Genomic DNA, 24,315 nt, shown 5'->3' on the forward strand with positions numbered 1-24,315 from the left:
TGTGGGGTTGTTAACCAATGTCATAAAACAACATGTGTACTACTGTTTCATGAGAAACTATTTGTTCTGTAAGCCTTCACCTGAAGTACAATAAAATATAAAAAAAGAAAAAAAATTTAAAAAATGTTATTATTCATGTATTAGTTTACATCAATAAAGGCTCACTCGTTTAAAAAAGGAAGCTTAAGAAATAATGATATTAAAATACATGAGTACAGTCAGCCCTCACTATCCGCAGGTTCCGCATCCAACCAAGGATTAAAAATATTCAGAAAAAGAAAGTTCAAAAAAGCCAAACTTGAATTGGCTGTGCGCGGAGCACTCCACGGAGTGCACATGAATGAAGTGATGGGTAGCATCCCCTGCTGTAGCCTCCTGCCATTTCACAGTCCTCAGTCTCTCTCCAGCACTCGTGGTTCGAGCGTTGTTTGCCTCGTGTCTTGTCATTATTCCCTAAACAACGCAGAGCTGTACAACAGCTATTTACACAGCATTTACATTGTATCAGGTATTATAAGTAATCTAGAGATGATTTAAAGTATACGGGAGGATGTGCGTAGGTTATATGCAAATACTACACCATTTTATACAAGGGACTTGAGCATCCTCGGATTTTGGTATATGCATGGGGGTCCTGGAACCAATCCCCCACAGATACTGAGGGACGGCTGTAATGATAAGAGTTCCGGTTTTGGAAGCAGACAGACCCGGGCTCAAACCCTGGCTCTGGCACTTAGTGGCCGTGTGTACTGGACAAGATACTTAGCCTCTCTGAATTCAGGCTCCTTATCTGCAAGAAGTTTGAGAGCATTAAATAATTATGCAAAGAGCTCAGAACAGTATATGGCACACAGGTAGTATGTAATCCTAAGGGTTTGGCTTTTAACAAACCAAAAGCAATCTAGAAAGTAAAAATGGTCTCACCCACGTTTGTAACAGTGAACTGGCTAACAGGGTGCGCGTTTCTCCTATATCTCGTCCGATTTCATCATCAACTACTGTTAGGACAATCTTGGATGACACCACATACTTTACCAAACGTGGCAGTTATTATATAAATTTTTAATGTATTTTTAAGTAAACATAGATTCACAGTATCAACACGATTACTAGTATGCTGCATACTAAACCAATATGATGAATTACTTCATTTTAAAGATATGTACATCTGTAGTATTGGCTGAATTTACTATAATAAACTGAAACCATGTATTTGTACTTGCAGGGTCTAAATTATTAGCGAATTTTGGCTGTAAACTACTATCTTTATAATAACATATATTTAAACTATATATTAATAACATAGTTGTAGAATATTGTTTTCTTATATGTGACTAACTACTATAACTTCACTGTAATATTCACAGTGGTGGTTTCTTGAAAGGAGCAACAAAATAATATTAAATTTACCAGAAAATCTGTGACCACGTTGGATTAGCTGACTTTTGTTGTAATAACAGGCTATCAATAAATAATAGCAAAAATTATTATCCTTACATACTTTACATATTTTTTATATTCTTTTATATATCTATACTTTTATATTTTTAAGGAGCCCTGGCGGTGCAGTGGTTAAAGCTTTCAGCTGCTAACTGAAAGGTCGGCAGTTCAAACCCACCAGCCCCTCCGCAGGAGAAAGACATGGCAGTCTGCTTCCATAAAGATTACAGCCTTGGGAATCCTACAGGGCAGTTCGACTCTGTCCTATAGGGTCGCTATGAGTCGGAATTTGACTGGACGGTAATGAGTTTGGTTTGGTTTGGGGATTATATTTTTTTATGACCTTTATATTCTTTTACATATCTTTGTCTTAAATTACTTCAATTCTTTCACAGAATGAACTCTGGAATAGATATAGATAGATAAAATAGAGTGTTAAGATACACAAGATAACACAAATAAGATAGACCAATAAATAAACACGTTATAATTTTTTAAAACTTTTTATTTTAAAAGAATTACAGATTCACAGGAAGTTCCAAAACTAGTACAGAGAGATTCCATGTGTCCTTCACCTGTTCCCCCGATGGTTATATGCAGTGTAACTATAGTACAAATCACAACCAGCTATCGACAGTGGTACATGTGTATGTAGTTCTATGTCACGTGACCACACGTGTGTTCGTGTGACCATCAGCGCAATCAAGATATGGAACTATCCCATCACCACAGAGATCTCCTTCATGCTACCCATTTACAGTCACACCCACCTCCTAAATTCGGCAACCACTACTCTGTTCTCCATCTCTACTACTTTGTCATTTCAAGATTTTTATATAAATGGAATCATATAGTATATGACCATCTGAGATTGACTTTTTCACTAAGCATAATGCCCCTTTCATCCTCTCAATGGGGCTTTTCACAGAGCAAAAGTTTTTAAGCTTGATAAAGTCCAACTTACCAAGTGTTCCTTTTATGTATCATCCTTTCGGTGTCATGTCTAGAAACTCTTCACCAAAGCCTAGGTCATGAAGACTTTCTCCTGTGTTTTCCTCTAAAAGTTGTATAATTTATGTTATATGTTTAAATCCATGATCTACTTTAAGCCAATTTTTATATGAGATGTGAGGTTTAGGTCAAGCTTCATTATTTTGTCAGTGGATATCCAATTGCTCCAATCTTTTGTTGAAAAGACTATGCGTTCCATATTGAATTGCTTTCGCACCTTTTTCAAAAATCAGTTGGACATACTTGTGTGGGGCTATTTCTACTTTTCCTGTTCTATCCTATTGATGTATGTCTATCACTCCACCAACATACCACACAGTCTTCACTACTGTAGCTCTATAATAATTCTTGAAATCAAGTAGAGTGATTATACCCTATTTAGTCTCCTTTTCTAAAGCTGTTTTAGCTGTTTGAGTTTCTATGCCTTTACATATAAATTTTAGAATAAAATTTCTGGTCAATATCTATAAAAAATCTTGCAGAGAGTTTGATATGAATTGTGTTAAACCTTATACCAATTAGGGGAGAATTTACATCTTTACTATGTTGAGTCTTCTAATCTATGAACATGATATGCCTCTCCATTTATTGATATCTTTGATTTCTTTCATCAGCATTTTGCAGTTAACATCACACAAGTCCTGTATGTGTTTTGTTAGATTTATACCTAAGTAACTCAGTGGTTTTGGAGTGATTATAAATGGTATAGTTTTTTTTTTATTATTCCAGTTTCCATGTGTTCATTGTTAGTATACAGAAATACAATAGATTTTTGCAGCTGATTTTCTATCTTGCAATCTTGCTGAACTTACTTTTAGGAGTTTTTTGGTAGATTCAGTGGGATTTTCTACATAAAGTACATGTCACCTTCAAACAGGGACAGTTGCATTTCTTCATATCCAATCTGTATGTGTTTTATTTCCTCTTCTTGCCTTATAGCATTGTCTAGAACATTCCAGGCTACACTGAATAGCAGTGCTGTGAGTCAGGCTTATTTCCTATCTTAGGGGAAAGCATTCATTCATTCATCATTAAGCATAATGTTAGTCGTAACTTTTTTGTATATGTGTTAATACGGTGGATTAAAATAATTCATTTTCAAACAGTCAACCAGCCTTGCATCCCTGGAATCAACTCACTTGGTCACAGTGAATTATTCCTTTTCGACATTGCTAATTTCTATTTGCTAGTATTTTGCTGAGGATTTCTGCATCTATGTCCATGAGTGATATCGGTGTGTAGTTTTCTTTTTCCGATGTCTTTGTCTGATTTTGGTTTCAGGACAATACTGGCCTCATGAAATGAACTAGGAAGTGTTTTCCCTTCTTCTTCCTTCTACTTTCTAATATGTAGAATTGGTGTTGATTCTTCTTTAAAAGTTTGTTATAATTATCCAGTGAAACCATTTGGGCTTGGATATTTCATTACAGGAGTTTTTAAATTGTGAATTCAGTTCTTTTAATAGTCATAAAAAAAAAAAAAAACCATTACCGTCTACTCAATTCCAACTCATAGCGGCCCTATAGGACAGAGTCGAGCTGCTCCATAGGGTTTCCAAGGAGCAGCTGGTGGATTCGAACTGCCAACCTTTGGTTAGCTGCTGAGCTCTTTATCACTGCACCACCATGGCTCCTAAATAGTCATAGGGCTATTCAAATTATCTATTTCAGATTGGGTGAATTGTGGTAGTTTGTGCTTTTATAGGAATTGGTCTATTTCAACCATGTATGTAGAGTTGTTTGTAGTATTCCTTCATTAGCTTTTTGATGTCTGGTATATGTCCCACGGGCATTTGAAAAAAATGTATATTCTGCAGTTGTATAGAGTATTTTATAAATCTTGATTAGATCCTGTTGATTGATGATGCTGTGGGTTCTTCTATGTCCTTATCAATTTTTATTTTTTCTATCAGTTATTGAAAGAGGGTGTTGAAGTCTCCAACTATGATTGTGAATTTGTCCATTTCTCTTTTCAGTTCTGTAAGGTTTTGCTTCACATATTTTACAGCACTGACATTTGATGCACACACGTTTAGAATTGCTATGTCTTCTTGGCAGATTGACCCTTTTGTCATTATATAATGTCCCTCTCTGCCTTTGGTAATTTTCTTTCTCTGAAGCCTACTTTATCTAATATTAATAAAGCCACTCCTGATTTCCTGTGATTAATATTTACAAGACATATCTTTTCCATCCCTTTATTTTCAGCCTTCCTATATCATTATATTTGAAGTGAGTTTCTTGCAGACACAATACAGTTGGGTCAGATTTTTAGTTTACTCTGCAATCTCTGTTTTTTAATTGGTGTATTTAGACCATTTATATTTAACCTAATCATTGATACATCAGGGTTTAAGCTCGCCAGGTTACTTTTTTGTTTGTTTTCTGTTTGTTCTGTTTTCCATTTCTCTGTTTTCTTTTTCCGCTGTCTCATAAGTTACTGTAACATTATTTAGAGTTTCATTTTAGTTTATATATAGTGGCCTTGAGTGTATCTCTCTGTATAGTTTTTTTGGCGGTTGTTCTAGTTACTACATCATATATACATAACTTATCATAGTCTACCAGTATCATTTTACCATTTCATGTGAAGTGTAGAAATTTCACTTCTCTTCATGTATTTTTATTTTTCCCCACTGATTTACATAATTGTCATAAATATCTCCTCTACATATATTTAGAACCACATCAGACAATGTTATATTTCCATAAAACATAATTTAGAGAATTCAAGAGGAGAAGGAACGTCTATTGTACTGGTTGATTTTTACCCTTTCCATTGTTCTTCCTTCCTAATATTCCAAAATCCCTTTTTTTATAATTTCCTTTTTGTTTAGAGAATTTCCTTTAGCTATTCATTTAGGATAGACATTTGCTGGCAACAAATTCTCTTAGTGTTTCTTCATCTGAGAATGTGTTAATTTCCCACCTTCATTCCTGAAGGATATTTTCACTGAATACAGAATTCTGGGTTGATAGATCTGTCTTTCAACACTTAAAAATGTTGTGACCCCTCTTCCGACCTCCATGGTTCCTGATGACAAATCATCAGAATTGTTTGTCTCCTATAGGTTAAGTGTTGTTCTCCAGCACAGCTTTCAACATTTTTACTTTGTTTTTAGTTTTCAGAAGTTTGATTATAACAAGTCTTGCCATAGATTTCTTTGGATTTATTCTGTTAGGGGTTCACTCAGCTTCATGAAACTATAGGTTTGTCTTTCACCAAATTTAGGAAATTATTTCTTCAAATACTTTTCAGTTTCACCCTCTTTCTCTTCTTCTGTGACTCCAAATGTCAGGTCTTTTGATTTAGTTCCACAGGTTACTGAGGCTATGAGCATTTTCATTTTTTTCAATCTATTTTTCGTTGTTTTTCAGACTGAGTAATTTCTATTTTTCTATCTTCAAGTTCAACGACTCTTTCTCCTATCCATTCTGCTGTTAAGTCCACCGAGTTATTATTCTCTTATTTTATTTTTCAGTTCTAAAATTTCTATTTGGTTTTCTTTATATCTTCTATTTCTCTGCTGAGACTTTCTATTTTTTTGTTAAGGCTTTCAATTTTTTCATTTGTTTTGTGCATATTCATGATTGTTCAATGAAGCATTTTTATAATGGCTGCTTTAAAGTCCTTGTCAGAAAATTCTAACCTCTGTGTCATTTCAGTGTTGGTATCTGTTGACTGTCTGTTCTCACTGAAGTTGACATCTTGCTGGTTGTTGATATGATGAGCGGTTTTCAACAGAAACCTAGGCATTTGCAGTGTTACGAGACTCTGGATCTTATATACTGTATTTTTATGCAAATAATGTGCATCTTCTATGTTTGTTTGTCAACCATGCCCTCTCACCCATGAGATATTTTCATAAGCGCTGCTATGCCAATGTTTTTCACGTGTTGCTGTAATCAAATTAGCATAGCATGCTTATGAAAATACCTCAAGGGGGAAGGGTGCGGTTGGCAAACAAACGTAGAAGGCACGTGTTTTTTGTGTAAAAATACAGTAAATCATTTATCAGTCCTCCTCTAACATCAGTCCAATGGGGTGGGCAGCGACGGTGCCAGCTCATGACTCCCAGGTGGGGGTGGTAGTTCAGGTTTCCCACTTGGCTTTCATTGATACCCACAGGAGGAGAGGGTGACTTCTTGTTACCGCCAGGTAGAAGAGTTCAGGCCTCCACTGATGCCACCCTGGCTAGGAGGGGCAAGGATGCCTCATTACTGCTCAAATGACACCACAAGGGAGTGGTTTCATTAACACTGGGCAGTGGTCAAAGTCCTGGACCTCCACTAGTCCTCCTCTGACACCACCCCAGTGAGGCAGGAAAGGATGCCTCCTTAGCACCAGCTGGGGCTGAAAATCTAGGCTCCCTACGTGGTCTCAGCTGATAAGTCTCCCTTCACCCAGTGAGGATAAAAGCCCCAGCTCCCCACTTTGCCTCCCCTGGCACGACCCCAACAGGGGGCTTGGGGTGCCTTGTTACAGCCTGGCAAGGAGGGAAGTCTAGGCTCCCCACTTGTCCCTTACTAGCAGGGGTGGAGTAGGAACACCATTTTTTCTGTGGTGCTTGCATAGAGTACAGCAATTATTGTCTAAAAGTTCTCAGTCTTGCCAAGCTAACCTTTTCCTTGTTCTGTGGCTATAGAGAGAACAGGCTTTCCTTGGGTTTTTTTTTTTTTTTTGTCTGCGTCTATTAGCTTTTCTAAGTTGCCAGTTTCTCCAGCGTCCAGTCTGGGATATATGAGGCAAACAAGAAAACCAAGGGAACTCACTGCCCATGTAGTTCTTTGGGTCCCAAGGTCACTAGTCAATCTTCCTTCTTCTCTCCACCTTACAGACTCTTCTTATGTTTTTTTGCTATACAATGTCCAGAGTTTTTTAGCTGTACTTAGTGAAAGGAATAGGGTAAAGTAAGTCTACTACATTTTTCCAGAAGCGAAAGTCTAACATACTGTGATTTTGTATCACTAAAGATACTAGGTAATATTTTTGCAACACTGTTTATAAAAAGGACAAACATTTATAAATCCAGTTAAACCCAATGTTCCCTCAAGGAGCAGATACCCAAATATTGATGCTTCTATGTCCCAATGAGAACAGTTTTTTCCATATAGCATCATAGAAGATATTACTTGGACATCTGGGGGGAAAAAAAGCACCAATCTTTCTTTATTCACTTAATTTGAACAATTTCTACAAATTTACTCAATCATATTTTAGCTGCAAAATAGAAAATCCTGCATTTTTGCAATGCCTGATCAACCTAAGAATTCTGCCCGTAAAGCATCAGATAAAGTCGGGATGCTATCTTAATTACAAAATGCCAAGGCATTTGACCTGATAAATTGTGATAGGTTTATAAAGTATGGGGCATCTCTTATAACAATGACTTGACATCTTATGTTAGGAAAGCATCCTATTTAAGCTGTTTTTCAAGGAGCAATAATGAATTTGGGCAATACAGTCATAGCATCTTTAACATTCTTCCTATGAACACTACACACACACACACACACACACACACACACACACAGATACACTGGCTCACTGGCCACAACAAACCAGAAGAGCTAACTGGCCAGAGGGGATCAAATGTTGGTATTAATACTCTAGTGTTCAAGCTAGTGTTGCCCCTAGTCCTTTTTGTTCGTTTGTTTTGCTTTTATTTTGAAATAACTGTAGACTCACAGGAAGTTGTAAGAATATTTACAGAGTCCCGTGTACCCTTCACACAGCTTCCCCCAATGATGACATTTTATAGAGCTGTAGTATAATATCAAAACCAGAAAATTGACCTTGGTACATTACTGTGAACTAGACTACAGATCCCTTTATCCTTTTAATAGGTAAGTTATAAGACAATAATCTTCCTCAGAAACTCTCTGGGCCCTAGGGTATCTAAATACCAAACTACCAATCCAGATTTCTCTCTCAACTGCAAATTATTTATATATAAACCATCCTTATACACACACAAACATATACACACTCCACATATTCATACTGCACACACACACAGAGACATGTAGGGTTGCCCCCACACATGCACAAACTCATATGAACACGCCAGCACTCCCTCTTCATCATCCCACCATGGTTTACACTAATTTCTATCTGCCCTACTATTGCTATATGAAAATTATTTGTAAATGAATCTGAGGGCTAGAAGAACTCTTAAAAAGTCATCTAATGCAAAAATTCATCCAATGCTTGAATTCCCTCTATAACACCACCATCAGTGGTCCTTCAGCCTTTATTTGAGAACCCATAATGACAAGGGAGCCCTGGTGGCGCAGTAGTTAAGAGCTTGGCTGCTAACCAAAAGGTTGGCAGTTCGAATCCACCAGCTGCTCCTTGGAAACCCTATGGGGCAGTTCTACTCTGTCCTATAGGGTCGCTATGAGTCGGAATAGACTCGACAGCAACACATTTGGTTTTTTTTTTTTTTTTTTTGTTAATGACAAGAAACTCTTAAGATCTAAAAGAGACCACTTTTGGCCAATCCTAATTTTTGATAGGTATTTCCAATTGTGAACCAAATGTGTTTCTCTGAAACTTGTACTCATTTCCTTCTAGTTTTATCCTGTGGTGGTATTAATAAACAAGTCTTACCCTTCACAACCTCTTCCCCAGGGAATCCACGCACTCCTGTTTGTCCAGGAAAATCCTGGTTTGCACTTGTTGTTCCAGCACCATTAATATCATCTTTTACCCCCAAAAGTGTCCTGATTTTAATGATAATGAGATAGTCACTCCATCCAGAACAGTCCTTCAAATATCTGAAGACCACATGTTTTCATAAGGTTAAACATCCCCTCATTTTTTAGCGGTTATTCATATGACATGATTTTGAGGATCTTCATTAGCCTTAAATCATGCTTGCTTCTGAATGCACACCAGCTCATCTGTACTCCGAGAGCCCCAACTCTTAAAGTTCTTGTTGCGTATCTGGTTAGCAAAGGATTTTATAACAGCAATTAAAGAACAGAAGGTCATTTATCTCCCTTTGAACAGTCGACCAAGACACAGTTATGGAATTAGTATCCCTATGGGTAAAGACAAGAAGCCCTGGTGGCACAATGGTTAAGCACTCGGCTGCCAACTGAAAGTTGGCAGTTCAAGTCTACCCAGTGGCTCCGCAGGAGAAAAGACCTGCTCCTGTAAAGATTACAGCTGGGAAACCCTATGGGGCAGTTCTACTCTGTCATACTGGGTCGCTCTGAGTCGAAAATCAACTTGACTGCACCTACAACAACAGCGGTAAAGACCTTCCCAACAGCCACCCTGCAAAGTGGTGGTAGGTAGCAGTCTAACACTACCCCAGTAGGTGTCACTCTCTGTGTGATCTACTCTAGTTTTAAAACTACTCAAGTTTGAATTCAACAAACATTTGCTGAACGCCCATCATGTGCCTGCATGATCCTCGGTGCTGAGGATACAGCGGTAAACAAGAAAGACACAGTCCCCTTCTCACGGAGCTCACATTCTAGACACGAGTGAACAAATCTACTTTATTTTCTATATAAAAGTTTGTAAAAACTCTATTCCTAGGGAATATTTTCCTGATCCAACAGGTGATAACACTCAACTCTTAAAGAACAAACGCTGAGGACGGAATCAGAGAAACAGTCTTGCTGGAGCTAGATTAATGTACCATGTATTTTCCAGCCTTTTGAATTTATTCAATACTTCTCTTCCAAACTTCAAGTTTCTAAAACCCAAATTTTAAATATTCCTTAGTATAATGAGAAGGAACTTACCTTAAAAAAAATTCAATTTTTGAAAAATCCACCAATTCATTTTTTTGCAATGTAGATTGTTACAAATTTTAAAAGATTTTCTGTAAAGCTTATTAATTCTCACAATACATATTTCCTCATCTCTACTTAGAAAAGTTAAATGTCACCTTCTAAACACCACACACTTCTAGGTTCACAGAGTAGACAGTAATGAATTATACCTCAGCCTACAATTTAGGAATTCCTCCTACTGTCAGAAGCCCCTTGTTCGTGAAAACCTTTGAGACTCAGAACATTGAGGTCACTTACTCATGATTAGAGCATAGCAATGAATGATCACATTTTGTCAAAAAAATAAAAACCAAAAACCCAGATCAGAGAGAAGAGGCAGACACTGTACATCAAGAAGGCATACCTGCCCGCACAGAAATCTAAGAACCTAGGAGCTGTTCAGTTTCTATTTTGCTTCCGTCCATTCTCAAAGAGAATATTCTCCAAACTGGGAAAGCTAGAGAGAACCGGGTTAAGGGAACTCCTTAGGCTCTAAAAACAATGTCCTTCTGCTCTTTAGAATTCTTTAGGTTCAAATTTCAGTCACATGAATTTATTTGGGTGGGGGAAGATGCTTGTAAGAACTTAACGACATCGATAGCTCCATGTGAGGTCCAACCTAAGGCCCCTTTAGAGTGCCTCGAGCTGTTGGTTACTGTCTGATTTGTGTGAGGTACGCTGCACATTGTTCAATTTATACATGGGATCACATGCACACTTTACTACACAAAAAGTACTCAGTGAACATTAAGTTACAAAGGAACACCTGGTGCTTCATAAAAGATGACTAATGGTACAAAATATTTAAATTAATTTATACCTTAATATTAAATAAGGTGCTTTCTTTTACTCTGAATGGTACAGTGGTGGTTGATCAAATACAGTAAAATACAGTACTTAAAATATGACTTTTTGGCTATAGTTCTTAAATTACCCTGGTAAACTATCTGATAGACCCAATACTACTAATATTTGGCATATTTGGCATGCCATAGATTTGGGGGTATTCAATGCCGGTATCTTTGTTATTGTTATTGTTATTGTTATTCCAAGTGTAAACGTGTAGGGGAGGGGCAGGGAGGGAGGATTGTAGTATATTGGAAAAAGCACAGCTTTTGGAGCCAAAAAGATCTAGCTATAAATTCCAGGAGCCCTGGTGGCGCAATGGTTAAGCGCTTGGCTACTAAAACCAAAAGGTTGGAGGTTCGAACACAACCAGCTGCTCCGTGGGAGAAAAGACCTGGTAATCTGCCCCTGTGAAGATCATAGTCTAGAAACCCTACGGGGCAGTCCTACTCTGTCACATGGGGTCAAAGGGATCACTACGAGTCAAAATCGACTCGACAGCACCCAACAATAACCCTGAATTAGTCATGTGACTTCTGGGCAAGTTACCTAATCTGTTGTAACTATCACTTTCTCTACCAAGGTGCAAAGGCAGTGGGTTTGGTTTTTTTGGTTTTGGGAAGAAGTAAGATGTATTCCACCACATGCCTAATAGAGGATCTGACACACAGTAGGTGCTCAGTAAACCAAAACCAAACCCATTGACATCGAGTCGATTCTGACTCATAGCGACCCTACAGGACAGAGGAGAACTGCCTCATAGGGTTTCCAAGGAGCAGCTGGTGGGATTCGAACTGTGGACCTTTTTGTGAGCAGCCAAGCTCTTAACCACTGAGCCACCAGGTACTCAGTAAGAGCTAGTTATTAGGAGAATATCACTTTCCTTTCTGACCACTAAATTGACTCTACCAGTTAACACGGAACAACGACTGATTCACGAGTTTAACACAAAGTACATCTTTACCCTGCCATGCCACGTTTTGAAAACCAAGCCCCTCACTGAACGCCAACAAATACGCACCTTCTCCTTTAGCTCGAGTATATTTTGCATGACCTTACATGAATTGCTTAGATAAAAGCCTTTTCTCTTCTGCTTTTGTTATTTTAAAGTGCAGGTGCATTTGAGTCATTTTCTCCTTTTGTTTCATATGCTTAAGATCCAAAGCTTCAAAGACAGAATGTCAGCACGCAGTCGATTTATGACTGAACCCTTGAAGAGACACTGAAGAATTACCTTGTCAATCACCCCAAGGACTCTGAAGGCCTTCAGCTCCTCGGCAGGGCTCCTTAGGTTCCAAGGGGGCCTTGAACTTAGTGATCCTGGAGGCTAATGGAAGATATCAAAGATTACACATCAATCAGGTAGGTACTTGAAGGAAGACTGCCTGCTGAAGCAAATTCCAGGGCAAAGGAAACTAAATTTATCATAAATCAGGGAGTGGAAAGATGAAAGGAGGAAGTTTCTGTTTGTCTATAATATATAATAAAAAAATAAAATCAAAAAGAAAAAATTCACAGGTAAATAAATCCTAACATTGAAAACAAAATTTAAAAAAAAAATGAATGAGCTAATATAGCTTTTAGAGCAATAATTCAATTCAGAACAGTGCAGCTATAATGAAACTTTGAAACAAATGGAGAGCTGGACCAACAATCCATCGCGGCCTTATATTCAGCCCAGACAGCTCAGAGTCACGGAGAATGGCAAGAACTGGAAAACAAGGTAACAGTGGGTGAGCTTGGTGGGAGGGACACAGCCATTCTCCCTCATCGTGGAATTAAAATCCTTTCATGTTACTTTGAAAGTGCACACTAGATGTTTTAAGAGGGATTGGCAGACTCAAGTCCAACCAAAGAATTACCAATTATGGTAAAAATTTGGAAACCCCATCGTATGATGAATAATTAACAGACCTGAAGTTGCTCAAGCCTAGAAATGAGATGATTTACAGAAGAAAAATATTTGAACATCTGTGATATGAAAAATTTAGTCTGTTAGATCCAAAAAGACCAAAAAATATCAATGACTACAGAAAGGGATACTTCAGCACCTACACAATAAAAGAATAATCCTACCTTCCCATCCATTGATCTTAGTTTTTCTCTATCAGTAGAACAAGACATTAAACTAGTTGACCTCTATGGACACCTCCATTGGGCCTTTACGACTAGCGAGTAGGGCCAGATTCAGCCTTAGATTAAATGATGATGCTTCAGACTATGACAGGAGACACAAAACTCGATTGTATTCTTAAAACAGAGTTTTTGTTGTCAAAAATCTATTAGACTATATATTAAAATATATAGGAAAGTTTTTCCCCAAAAGAGTGAAAGATAAAAATGTCCTGATTAATCAAACACTATGGTTAACAGTTGCTGAGATACCATTTTGTTGATACGTCTAGTCTTCCTGCAGACCGACACCACTAGGCAGGGAGCCCCCTGAGGACAGGACATGTGTCTCCCTCATCTCTACCCTCACACAGCCTCGCATGCTGCTAGCGTGCAGTTAGGTGGAAGGAAGGGGGACAAATGAAACAGGGAACGGAGAGAGGAAGCAAGCAAGGGGTTAGATATATGAGGTATCATTTACCCTGGGGAGACCACCACCTGTAAAATTTTCTAAATGCAGCAATTCGAATGACTATTTTTTTGTTTGTTTGTTTTTAGGTTGAGCAAGCAAATACCAACTTCAATGCGCCTGAAGAGGTGACATCTGATAAACAGTATTAAGATTTTTTATTTTTTAAAGACACTTAACTTGAGAAAGTTGGTGACAGTGCCAGCTGGACTAGACAATAATAATTTTTTAAGACTTGATTTAGACTTTCAGTGTAAGTTAACAAAAAAAAAACTATTAAACATCTCACTTCATGAGGTGCTGTGCTAGATATAAAACAGATACAGACATCACTGCCTCCTTAAAAGCTGAAAGTCTAAGGAGAATTCTTAAGTCAATACAAACGAAGGTATTTTAATGTTACACAGGTAAACAGATAAATAATACAAATAGTATCTTCCAATTGATTAATTCACGTTATCTCATTTCCCCCCAGCCAGAGTGTGGTATTTACAGGAAGTTATTATGACCTCCATTTTACAGATGAATAAAGAGTATTCAGAATGGCTGGGTGTGTGTTTGCTGTCAGGAAGAGACAGTAAAAGGTCCCTGACTAGAGCTCCCCACTCTAATGCTGGTTGTCTTTCTATTACATAACAAATGCTGATAACTGAAAACGCGCCTTTCTCTACCCCAAATCAAGAATCTGGCAGAAGGAATGCCGGCGAAAAGTTATAGGGGAAAAAGAATCCTTCAAATGAAATATAATCCATTATATTTATCTTTGAAAATAAAACCAAATGCCTCCAATATCTCTACCTCCTACTTTATTTATTCCAGGCCAAAAGTTACCCTTCAAATTCACTGATATCATTGAATCTTTCAGTTTCAAAAAAAAGGGATCAGCTCACTCTAGCAATTTCACCAGCAAAGAAAACAAACTACAAAATCTGTTACAGTAACTCCTACAAATAATTACTGTGCACCCACTGTGTGCATGCTACGGAAAAGGATATAAGCCATCAAAAGACACAGTCCCTAGCCTCAAAAAGTTTATTATCGATTTGAGGAGATAAGCCAAATATATGAAAAGTTAACAATAAAACATTGTCTTTAAAAAATGCAGGACAACAGAAGTCAGTCACTGGTTGGTGTGTGATATACTGTGGTCTCAGAAGGAAGTGAGACTGAAAACAATCTCAAAATGCTCCACGGAAATTACGTCAGGAAATGGGTGTTACAGGTATAGTGGGTCAGACACTGACCTGATGGGGGAAACGTCCAAACTGGAAAACAGAGGAAACTAAAATGACATACTTAGGGTCAGCCAGATTTCACAGGCCTTGAATGCCAGGAAGGAAAGTCTAGACTATGGTCTCCGGAGTCTAGACAAGTTTTTATACAAGAAAGAGCCCAGTGAAAACAGTGGTTTGGAAAGGTTCCTCCTGCAGAGAAGGGAGGGTGATGCTGGAATGGGGAAAGATCAAAGGCAGGTGATCGTTAAAGTTCTCTTTCTCCTCTAACCAGACCAAAAAGCTTCAGATCAGAGACATGCACAAAAAAAAGATCATGGAGTAAAACCATCAATAAAAAGTCCTGTATTTCTTATACGGTATGCACATTTAAAATGAGTAGAATCCTATAGATCTATTCTTCTTTTCAGATGGCAAAAGGAAACATAAATCCACAGAATTTAAGAGCTCAAAGAGACCTTAGAGATCACATACAACATTTTCATTTTTTTTCAGATGAGAAAGCTAAGAAGCAGCAAGGTTAAACAATCTGCCCAAGATGAGAGAGCTAGGTAATTGGTAAGGAGGGATTAAATCTCACTCACTTACACAGTAATATAACAATGTTAGGGAAAACTTCAAGCAAACACTAAAGGAGGGAGGGTGTGTTTCTAGGCAACATGGCTGATTTTGTTAATAAAACAGTAAGATTTTCACCTATATTTATTAGCTACTACAATAGAGGAGGAGCCCTGGTAGCGCAGTGGTTAAGAGCTCGGCTGCTAACCGAAAGGTCAGTAGTTCAAATCCACCAGCCGCTCCTTGGAAACCCTATGGGGCAGTTCTACTCTGTCCTGTAGGGTTGCTATGAGTCGGAATCCAGTCGATGGCAACGGGTTATGGCAGAGGATGTCTGGGGAAGCAAGAAGTGGTTGTACTAAACTACATGAAGGCTAACGCAGGGGCAAGGAGTGGGGGGAGAAGCAAGAGTATGCAATGATTCAACAATCTTCAAAACCAGAGACAGCAAGTACATTTCACTCAATTGACCAAGCCCATGGAAGACATCTCTGTTAATCTCTGTCTCGGAATTCTTCTCAATACAGTGTTTTTGGCAGCCACTACCGGGCCCTGGGAGCCCTGGTGGCACAGTGGTTAACAGCTCAGCTGCTAACCAAAAGGTTGGCAGTTCAAATCCACCAGCCACTCCTTGGAAACTCTATGGGGCAGTTCTACTCTGTCCTAGACAGTCGCTATGAGCTGGAATCAACTTGACGGCAACAGGTTTTGTTTTTGGTTTACCAGTCCCTGGGTGGCGTAAAGTTTGTGCTCAACTAAAGGTTGACAGTATAAACCCACCCAGCATCACCACAGAAGAAAGGCTTGGCAATCTGCTTCTGTAAAGATTTCAGCCAAGAAACCCCTATGGAGCAGTTCTACTCTGTAACTAACGGAGTTGCCATGAGTCAGAATCAACTCAACGGCAGTGGGTTTGGTTTTTTTGGTTTACCAGCAGATTAGAGTTGGCACATTAGTTAAAATCAGTTTACTATTTCTGATCTACATCCTCTAAGAGGTTTGGTGAAGCTTATCCTTGTTTTTGTTTTGTTGGGTTTTTTTTTAAGCTGCTGTTTAATCTGTCCACAGTCTTTTTCACATTATTCTCTCAATTCATTTGATAGAGAATTCTCAATGAGATCTAGCTCTATTCTTACCAATCTCTTGGTGCAGTACTTCTCCAACTTTAATGTACCTGTGCATCCCTGAGGAACTTGTTAAAATGAAGATTCTAATCAGCAGGTCTGCAGTGGGGGGCCTGAGACTCTGCATTTCCAACAAGCTCCCAGGTTACTGCTGATGCTTCTGGTCCACCACATTTGAAGCACATTTAGCTGTTGTTGTTGGGTAGACTCCGACTTATAGCGACCCCATGTGATAAAGTAGAACTGCCCTATAGAGTTTTCTTGGCTGTAATCTTTACATGAACAGATCGCCAAACTTGTCCCCCAGAGCTGCTGGGTGAATTCAAACTGCCAACCTTTAGGCTAGCGACTGAGCGCTTAACCACTGCATCACCAGGGCACCTTTACTCCTCCTCCTTAAATACCTTGGAGTAAGTCACCACTACTTGGGGAAAACTAAGTAACCAAGGGCAGAGAGAAGAAACTACAAAGCATGTATTAGGGGTGGAGCCCACACTCTGAACTACAAGCTTCTGCACTTGGCTTCACCCGTAGATGTCTGGCTTTGCAAAGACTTCCATTGGCAACCTGTTGTTGTTGCTGTGTGTCACTGGGTCAATTCCAACTTACAGTGACCACGTAGGGGACAGCAGAACTGCCCCACAGGGTTTCCTAGGCTGTAATCTTTATGGGAGCAGATCACCAGGTCTTTTCTCCCTTGGAGACACTGGTGGGTTCAAATCGTCAACCCTTCAATTAGCAGCCAAGCGCTTAACCATTGCACCACCGTTGGCAACCTACGAACCCTCAAGGAAGACCAGTTAATACGACTATTATTCACATTTACCCACCAACCACTAAGGCCAAAGAGGAAGAAACTGAAGATTTTTAACAACTTCTGAAGTCTGAAATTGCATGCAATTCACGCAATCAGGACGCCTTGATAATTTCTGGTGACTGGAATGTGAAAGCTGGAAACAAAGAAGAAGGATCAGTAGTTAGAAAACATAGCCTTAGTGATAGAAACGATGCCAGAGATCACCTGATAGAATTTTGCAAGACCAACAACTTCTTTCTGTAGGTACCTTTTTTCAACAACATAAATGGCGACTATACACATGGACCTTGCCAGATGGGATACACAGGAATCAAATCGACTGCATCTGGGAAAGAGACGATGGAAAAGTTCAATATCATCAGTCAGAGCAAGGCCAGGGGCTGACTGCAGAACAGACCATCCGTTTGCTCATATGCAAGTTCAAATTGAAGCTGAAGAAAATTAGAACAAGTACACGAGAGCCGAAGTACAACCTTGAGTATATCCCACCTGAATTTAGAGACTATCTCAAGAACAGATTTGATGCATTGAACACTAATGACCGAAGACCAGACAAGCTGTAGAATGACATCAAGGACATCATACATGAAGAAAACAAGAGATCATTAAAAAGATAGGAAAGAAAACAGACCAAAATGGATGTCAGAAGAGACTCTGAAAGTTGCTCTTGAACACAGAGTAGCTAAAGCAAAAGGAAGAAATGATGACGAAAAAGAGCTGAACAGAAGATTTCAAAGGGCGGCTCAAGAAGACAAAGTAAAGTATTATAATGACATGTGCAAAGACCTGGAGTTAGAAAACCAAAAGGGAAGAACACGCTCAGCATTTCTCAGGCTGAAAGAACTGAAGAAGAAATTCAAGCCTCGAGTTGCAATATTGAAGGATTCCATGGAAAAAATATTAAACGATGCAGGAAGCGTCAAAAGAAGATGGGAGGAATACACAGAGTCGCTATACCGAAAAGAATTGGTTGGCATTCAGCCATTTCAAGAGGTAGCATATGATCAGTGTCATGGTTAAGATTGTGTGTCACCTTGGCTGGGCCATGATTCTCAGTGTTTATATGTGATCACTCCCATGATGGAATCTGCTGTGAGTAGTCAATCAGTTGAAAGGGAGTTTCCTTGGGGGTGTGGCCTGCATCTGAATATAAGCAGACATTCTGGCTTTTTGCTCGCTCTGGATCCTGCAGCTGCCTGCTGTTCGTCTGACCTCCGGTTCTTGGAACTTGAGCTATCGGCTTACTCGTTGATTTGTCGATCTTCACAGCCTGTGAGTGAGAGTCCTGCTCTCCAACCTGCCAGTCTTGGGTTCAGCAGCCCCTGCACCTACGTGAATTAGGAAAAGCCTTGCAGTCTTGCCTGCCAATCTTGGGATTTGTCAATCTTCACAGCCTGTGAGCAGGAGTCCTGCTCTCTGACCTGCCAATCTGGGGTTCGCCAGCCCATGTGGCTACGTGAATCGAAAGATGCCTCTACCCTGATCCATGGACTTGGGATGTACCAGCCTCTACAATCACATGAGCCATTTCCTTGATATAAATCTGTATATATATTTATATGCTTTACTGGTTTTGCTTCTCTAGAGAACCCAGCCTAAGACAATCAGGAACCAATGGTACTGAAGGAAGAGGTCCAAGCTGCACTGAAGGCGTTGACCAAAAACAAGGCTCCAGGAATTGACAGAATAACAACTGAGATGTTTTAACAAACAGATGCAGTGCTGGATGTGCTCATTTGTCTGTGCCAAGAAATTTGGAAGACAGCTACGTGGCCAACCGACTGGAAGAGATCCATATTTATGCCTATTCCAAAGAAAGGTGATCCAATGGAACGTGGAAATTATCGAACAATATCATTACTATCACATATAAGTAAAATTTTGCTGAAGATCATTCAGAAGTGGCTGCAGCAGTACATCAACAGGGAATTGTCAGAAATTTAGGCCGGATTCAGAAGAGGACTTAGAACCAGGGATATCATTGCTGATGTCAGATGGATCTGGTTGAAAGCAGAGAATATCAGAAAGATGTTTACCTGTGTTTTATTGACTGTGCAAAGGCATTCAACTGTGTGGATCATAACATATTATGACTAATATTGCAAAGAATGGGAATCCCAGAATACGTCATTGTGCTCATGAAGAACCTGTATTTAGATCAATAGGCAGTCATTCGAACAGAACGAGGGGATACTGCATGGTTTAGAGTCAGTAAAGGTGTGCCTCAGGGTTGTATCCTTTCACCATACTTATTCAATCTGTTTGCTGAACATTATAATCTCAGAAGCTGGACTATATGAAGAAGAACAGGGCATCAGGATTGGAGGAAGACTCATTAACAACCTGCATTATGCAGATGACACAACCTTGTTTGCTGAAAGTGAAGACGACTTGAAGCACTTACTGATGAAGGTCAAAGACCACAGCCTTCAGTATGGATTACACCTCAACATAAAGTAAACAAAAATCCTCACAACTGGACCAATAAGCAACATCATGATAAACAGAGAAAAGATTGAGGTTGTCAAGGATTTCATTTTACTTGGATCCACAATCAACGCTCCTGGAAGCAGCAGTCAAGAAATCAAAAGACACATTGTATTGGGCAAATATGTTGCAAAAGAACTCTTCAAATATTAAAAAGCAAAGAGGTCACTTTAAGGACTAAGGTGCGCCTGACCCAGGCCATGGTGTTTTCAATTGTCTCATAAGCAGGCGAAAGCTGGACAATGAATAAGCAAGACCAAAGAAGAATTGATGTCTTTGAATTACAGTGCTGGCAAAGAATATTGAATATACCGTGGACTGCCAACAGAACGAACAAATCTGTCTTGGAAGAAGTTTAGCTAGAATGCTCCTTAGAAGCAAGGATGGCAAGACTATGTCTCACATACTTTAGACATGTTGTCAGGAGGGATCTGTCCCTGGAGAAGGACATCATGCTTGGTAAAGCAGAGGGTCAGTGAAAAAGAGGAAGACCCTCAACGAAATGGACTGACACAGTGGCTGCAACGAGGGACTCAAGCATAACAACAATTGTGAGGATGGCGCAAGACCAGGCAGTGTTTTGTTCTGTTATACACAGGGTCGCTGTCAGTTGGAACTGACTCAACAGCACCTAACAACAAGAACAACCCTCAATACCCAGTTTCCTAAGTCTCTCTTAGATCCCATTTCAAGCCTGACAGTTACCTGCAGTCCTGTTACTGATTTAGAATGTCCCTGACTTCCATCTATGTTTAGCCCACGTCTCATTGAGGGTGACATAATATTCTTTTAAAGTGTTTTCTAAAGAAAAATTCAAAACTACCAACTAATAATGCCAGCAAACCAAATGCACAATAGGGAAACATTTTCAATATCATTATAGTACTTGAACTCAAAATCTACAAAATATTCAGGACTGCCATACATTCAACATATTAATACTTATGCACACCTTGTAATTGCATGATAAAAATGTATTCACACTTCAGAAATGGTGTGATCTTTTATGTCCTAAATTTAGATCATTACTTTCCTTTTCTAAATTTCATTATGTATCTTGAGTTTAAAATTCCTACAGCTGAAAATAGCAAAAAGAAAAAAAAAGCTATTCCATGTCTTTCCCAGGAAATCCCCTTCTAATATCAATTCTTAAATCATTTAAAATCATCTACAATTAAAAAAAAAAAAAAAAGGCATGACCCCTTCAGTTAAGACTTCAACTTTACATCAAACAAAGCTCATTTTCTTTTTATCTGAAACCTGCTCCTTAAATTTTCTTGGAGCCTTTTAATAATGAAGAAAAGAAAGAGTAGGAGAGTGCTTTTGTTCCTTTCTATCCTTTTTTGAAGAGGATATTAACATGACTGACTGAGAAAGGCAGAAGTTTTATATTTACCACTTAAAAGTCTCCCAAGTTCAATAAAACAAAAGCTAAAACCATCAGAAGCTGTGGTGGAGGGAGGCAAGACTTAGATTACACCAAAGGGGAAAACAATAATCGAGAAAAGTTCAAGAAACCGAAGAGGAATTCTTTATTTTCTTAATAGAACTGGCTAGAAATAAATGTTTACACATGTATAAAACACCATTGCACAGAATTTAAGAGCTAAAGGAGATGTAGAAATCCTTTCATTGTATTGGTTGAAATTGAGGCTCAAATATTTGGTTAAAAAAGAGAAATAACTAATTCACCAAGCTAATCAAGAACCTCTAGAGGACATTTAGCTTAAATTACAGACAAGAAAATAATTAGGCATGCCCCTGACCAGTAAGGACCAGGCTTAACAGAATAAACTACAAAATGGAAAATAAAAACAAATGCTTAACATACGAGAAAACCATCTTGCCTGCTCTTGGGCCTGACCAAACCCTAGCATATTAAATCTGATTTGGTAGATACCCCTTTTCTCCCTCTCTACTATAATTTCCCACTGTTGTTTACCTGGCTCTTTACCTTTTGTTCCCTCAACTATGCACATATTTCAGGTCCTCAATTATGCTATGGGGTCTGCCAGAATAGAGACTATGTCATTACCTTTTGTGTACCTCCAAAGAGTATCTAATTTGTCAGAGTATACACCTAGGGCCTTAATCGAGGCTTAATGACTTAATATACAACCTAAAATCAGCTCTCCTACATTGGGTAAATAAATATATTACACCTTCTGTTTCGCTTTCTGCTTGGAGAACAGAACCATGACATACATCAGTCAGAACTTCCCGTCGAGTATACCTTCTAATGAAAGTTAAAGAGATCCAATACAGGAAAGCTGATAGTAACAGTCAAGGAGGCTTGAGCAGAGTAGGCAAGACGGGTTCCTCATATGTTAAGCACTTGGTTTTATTTTCCCTTGTGTACTTTATTCTATCAAGCCTTACTGGTCAGGAGTATGCTTGACTACTTATCTATAACTGAGGTTAAATGTCCTCTAGAGTTCTTGACTAGCTTCATGAATTCATTATTTCTCTTCTTTAACCACCTTTGAGCCTCAGTTATATTATTATCATGTCCATTTTTCTGTAGAAACTGAGGCTCTGAAGTGGGGTTAAGTATTTTATCCAGTCTTACATGGCTTCAAGTGGCACAGCTGAGATATGAATCGAGGCTGCCTGACTCTTAGACCAATGAAAAGAACAGACTCAGCACTGCTCCTCATCTCCCTAAGATATGATTCATAAATTGTGTCAGAAAAAATTACTTTGATATAAAGAAAAAATAACAGAAAAGTTTCTTCCAGGAATTTACCAAATCCAGAAAGGTATGACATAAAAACAATAATAATAAACCACACAGTTTAAGTATTCACCTGCCTTTTAGACAAGACTAGGGGCAGCCCCTGTAACCCAAACATCTCTGCTAGGATTAGGTCTTTATAGTACCAGGTGCTCTATTGGTCTATACTTGTAGGACTTATACTTACAATGGAAGAAATTACCGTATTTTTTTCACAAATAACACACCCCACATAAACAACACGCTCACACACATAACGCACATAGCACACCTAGGAAAATAATGCCTAAGGGGGTTGGGCGGCTGGAAAAAATCGTATTACGCTCATGTTATTTGTGTAAAAATACGGTAGTTAAATGAAACAGTTTTACCATGAATCAGTAAAACTGTATAGGAATTGCACAACAATCATAATTTAACTTTTAAAAATTCAAATACAGAGAGATGTCTTGACAGTATAAATGACTGCCATTCTACAGATGGGGAGACTGGGGGGCAACAAAGGGCCGAGAAGAGAAGGGAAGAGTAACATTTTACTCCACTTTCTGTGCTTTAACGCTTTTCTTTCCTCCAAAACATTTTAAGAAAATTATTGATAAAATTCCAAAGACCAAAATTCTCAAACATTCTAATTGGAAGTAAAGCTGAGAGACAAGAGAGTAAAAGGGGCTAAAGAAAATACAGAATAAAACAAAAACATACCTGTGATGAATCGTCGAGTTGAGGTTTTCTGTAAAGGCTGGAGATACTCTCTGCCCGCATGAGATACTCAGCTGTTCTTCTCTTCACAGCTTCTCGACGGGTAGGGCTCGACTCTCCTAAGACAAGAGAACAACATCTAGACATGTGGGGAATAAAAAAACTTTTTACCCAATCTGAAGATGAACTTCCTTGTACCCGATTCACTGCTTGTTCACACTTCTAACAGAAAAGATATTCAAAATTGGAACAGACATCAAAGTTATTAACATCAGTGAAGTCTAAATATTACCCATAAATTTCATCTACTCAAATTCTGACACTCTCCTATTTAAATATGTATTGAGAATTTTATATATTTTAGAGGATGAGCCAAATATACAAGAAATGTACTGTAAAAAGCTCTGAATAGAAGACAACAGTCTAGTCCTAGTCCATACAGTATGAAGCTGTGCCTGTTGGCCTTGCCACTCAACACACGTGATTAACTGCAACAGACGTTTAATAAGAACTGTGATATGGATCTGATATGCCATGGACTACGTAAAAGGACCACCAAACTGGAATGTGACTATGGAAAACGATATTATTTAGGATAACCTTGAATTAATGCTAATTGATTTTTATAAGTGGTTTTTTTCATTAGCAACAAACTCTTTGTGACTCAGCTTGCAACTGCAAAGAAGAATGTGATTGAAATCCCTGTACTATATAATTAGGGGAAAGTGAACAAGTCATTTACCCTATCTAGGTCTCAGTTTCCTCAGTTCTAAACAAAGACTATCAAAATAGCTTCTCAAGAACTCCTTAAGACCCTAAGAAAGAGAAGGTTAAGCCCATGGACTACGGGTCCCTCTCCTCTCCAGAAAGGAATGATACTATGCATTCATTATCCATTTTATGTACCTGACTATGACATAAAATTTCATTTGAAGAAAGAGTTCCATGCCTAAAAATCAAAACATTTCAAAACTATGAAACTATACAATGTCCAAG

The 24,315-nt window shown here is 38.6% G+C and overlaps 1 protein-coding gene across 8 annotated transcripts in view; it reads right to left on the reverse strand.

The window, feature by feature from the left end:
- The window catches only part of RPS6KC1 (ribosomal protein S6 kinase C1), a 221,099-nt gene that overhangs the window by 70,455 nt on the left and 126,329 nt on the right, over window positions 1-24,315 (reverse strand). For all 8 annotated transcript variants that reach the window (XM_023741713.1, XM_023741715.1, XM_023741714.1 and 5 more), the window contains 2 exons: window positions 23,323-23,438; window positions 12,322-12,414 (listed from right to left, as the gene is read on the reverse strand). In XM_023741713.1, coding sequence (XP_023597481.1) covers window positions 12,322-12,414; window positions 23,323-23,438 — 209 coding nt within the window. The remainder of the gene's footprint in view (window positions 1-12,321; window positions 12,415-23,322; window positions 23,439-24,315) is intronic.

This window comes from Trichechus manatus, unplaced genomic scaffold, assembly GCF_000243295.1.
Source record: "Trichechus manatus latirostris isolate Lorelei unplaced genomic scaffold, TriManLat1.0 scaffold00187, whole genome shotgun sequence".
Lineage (NCBI taxonomy): Eukaryota > Metazoa > Chordata > Mammalia > Sirenia > Trichechidae > Trichechus > Trichechus manatus.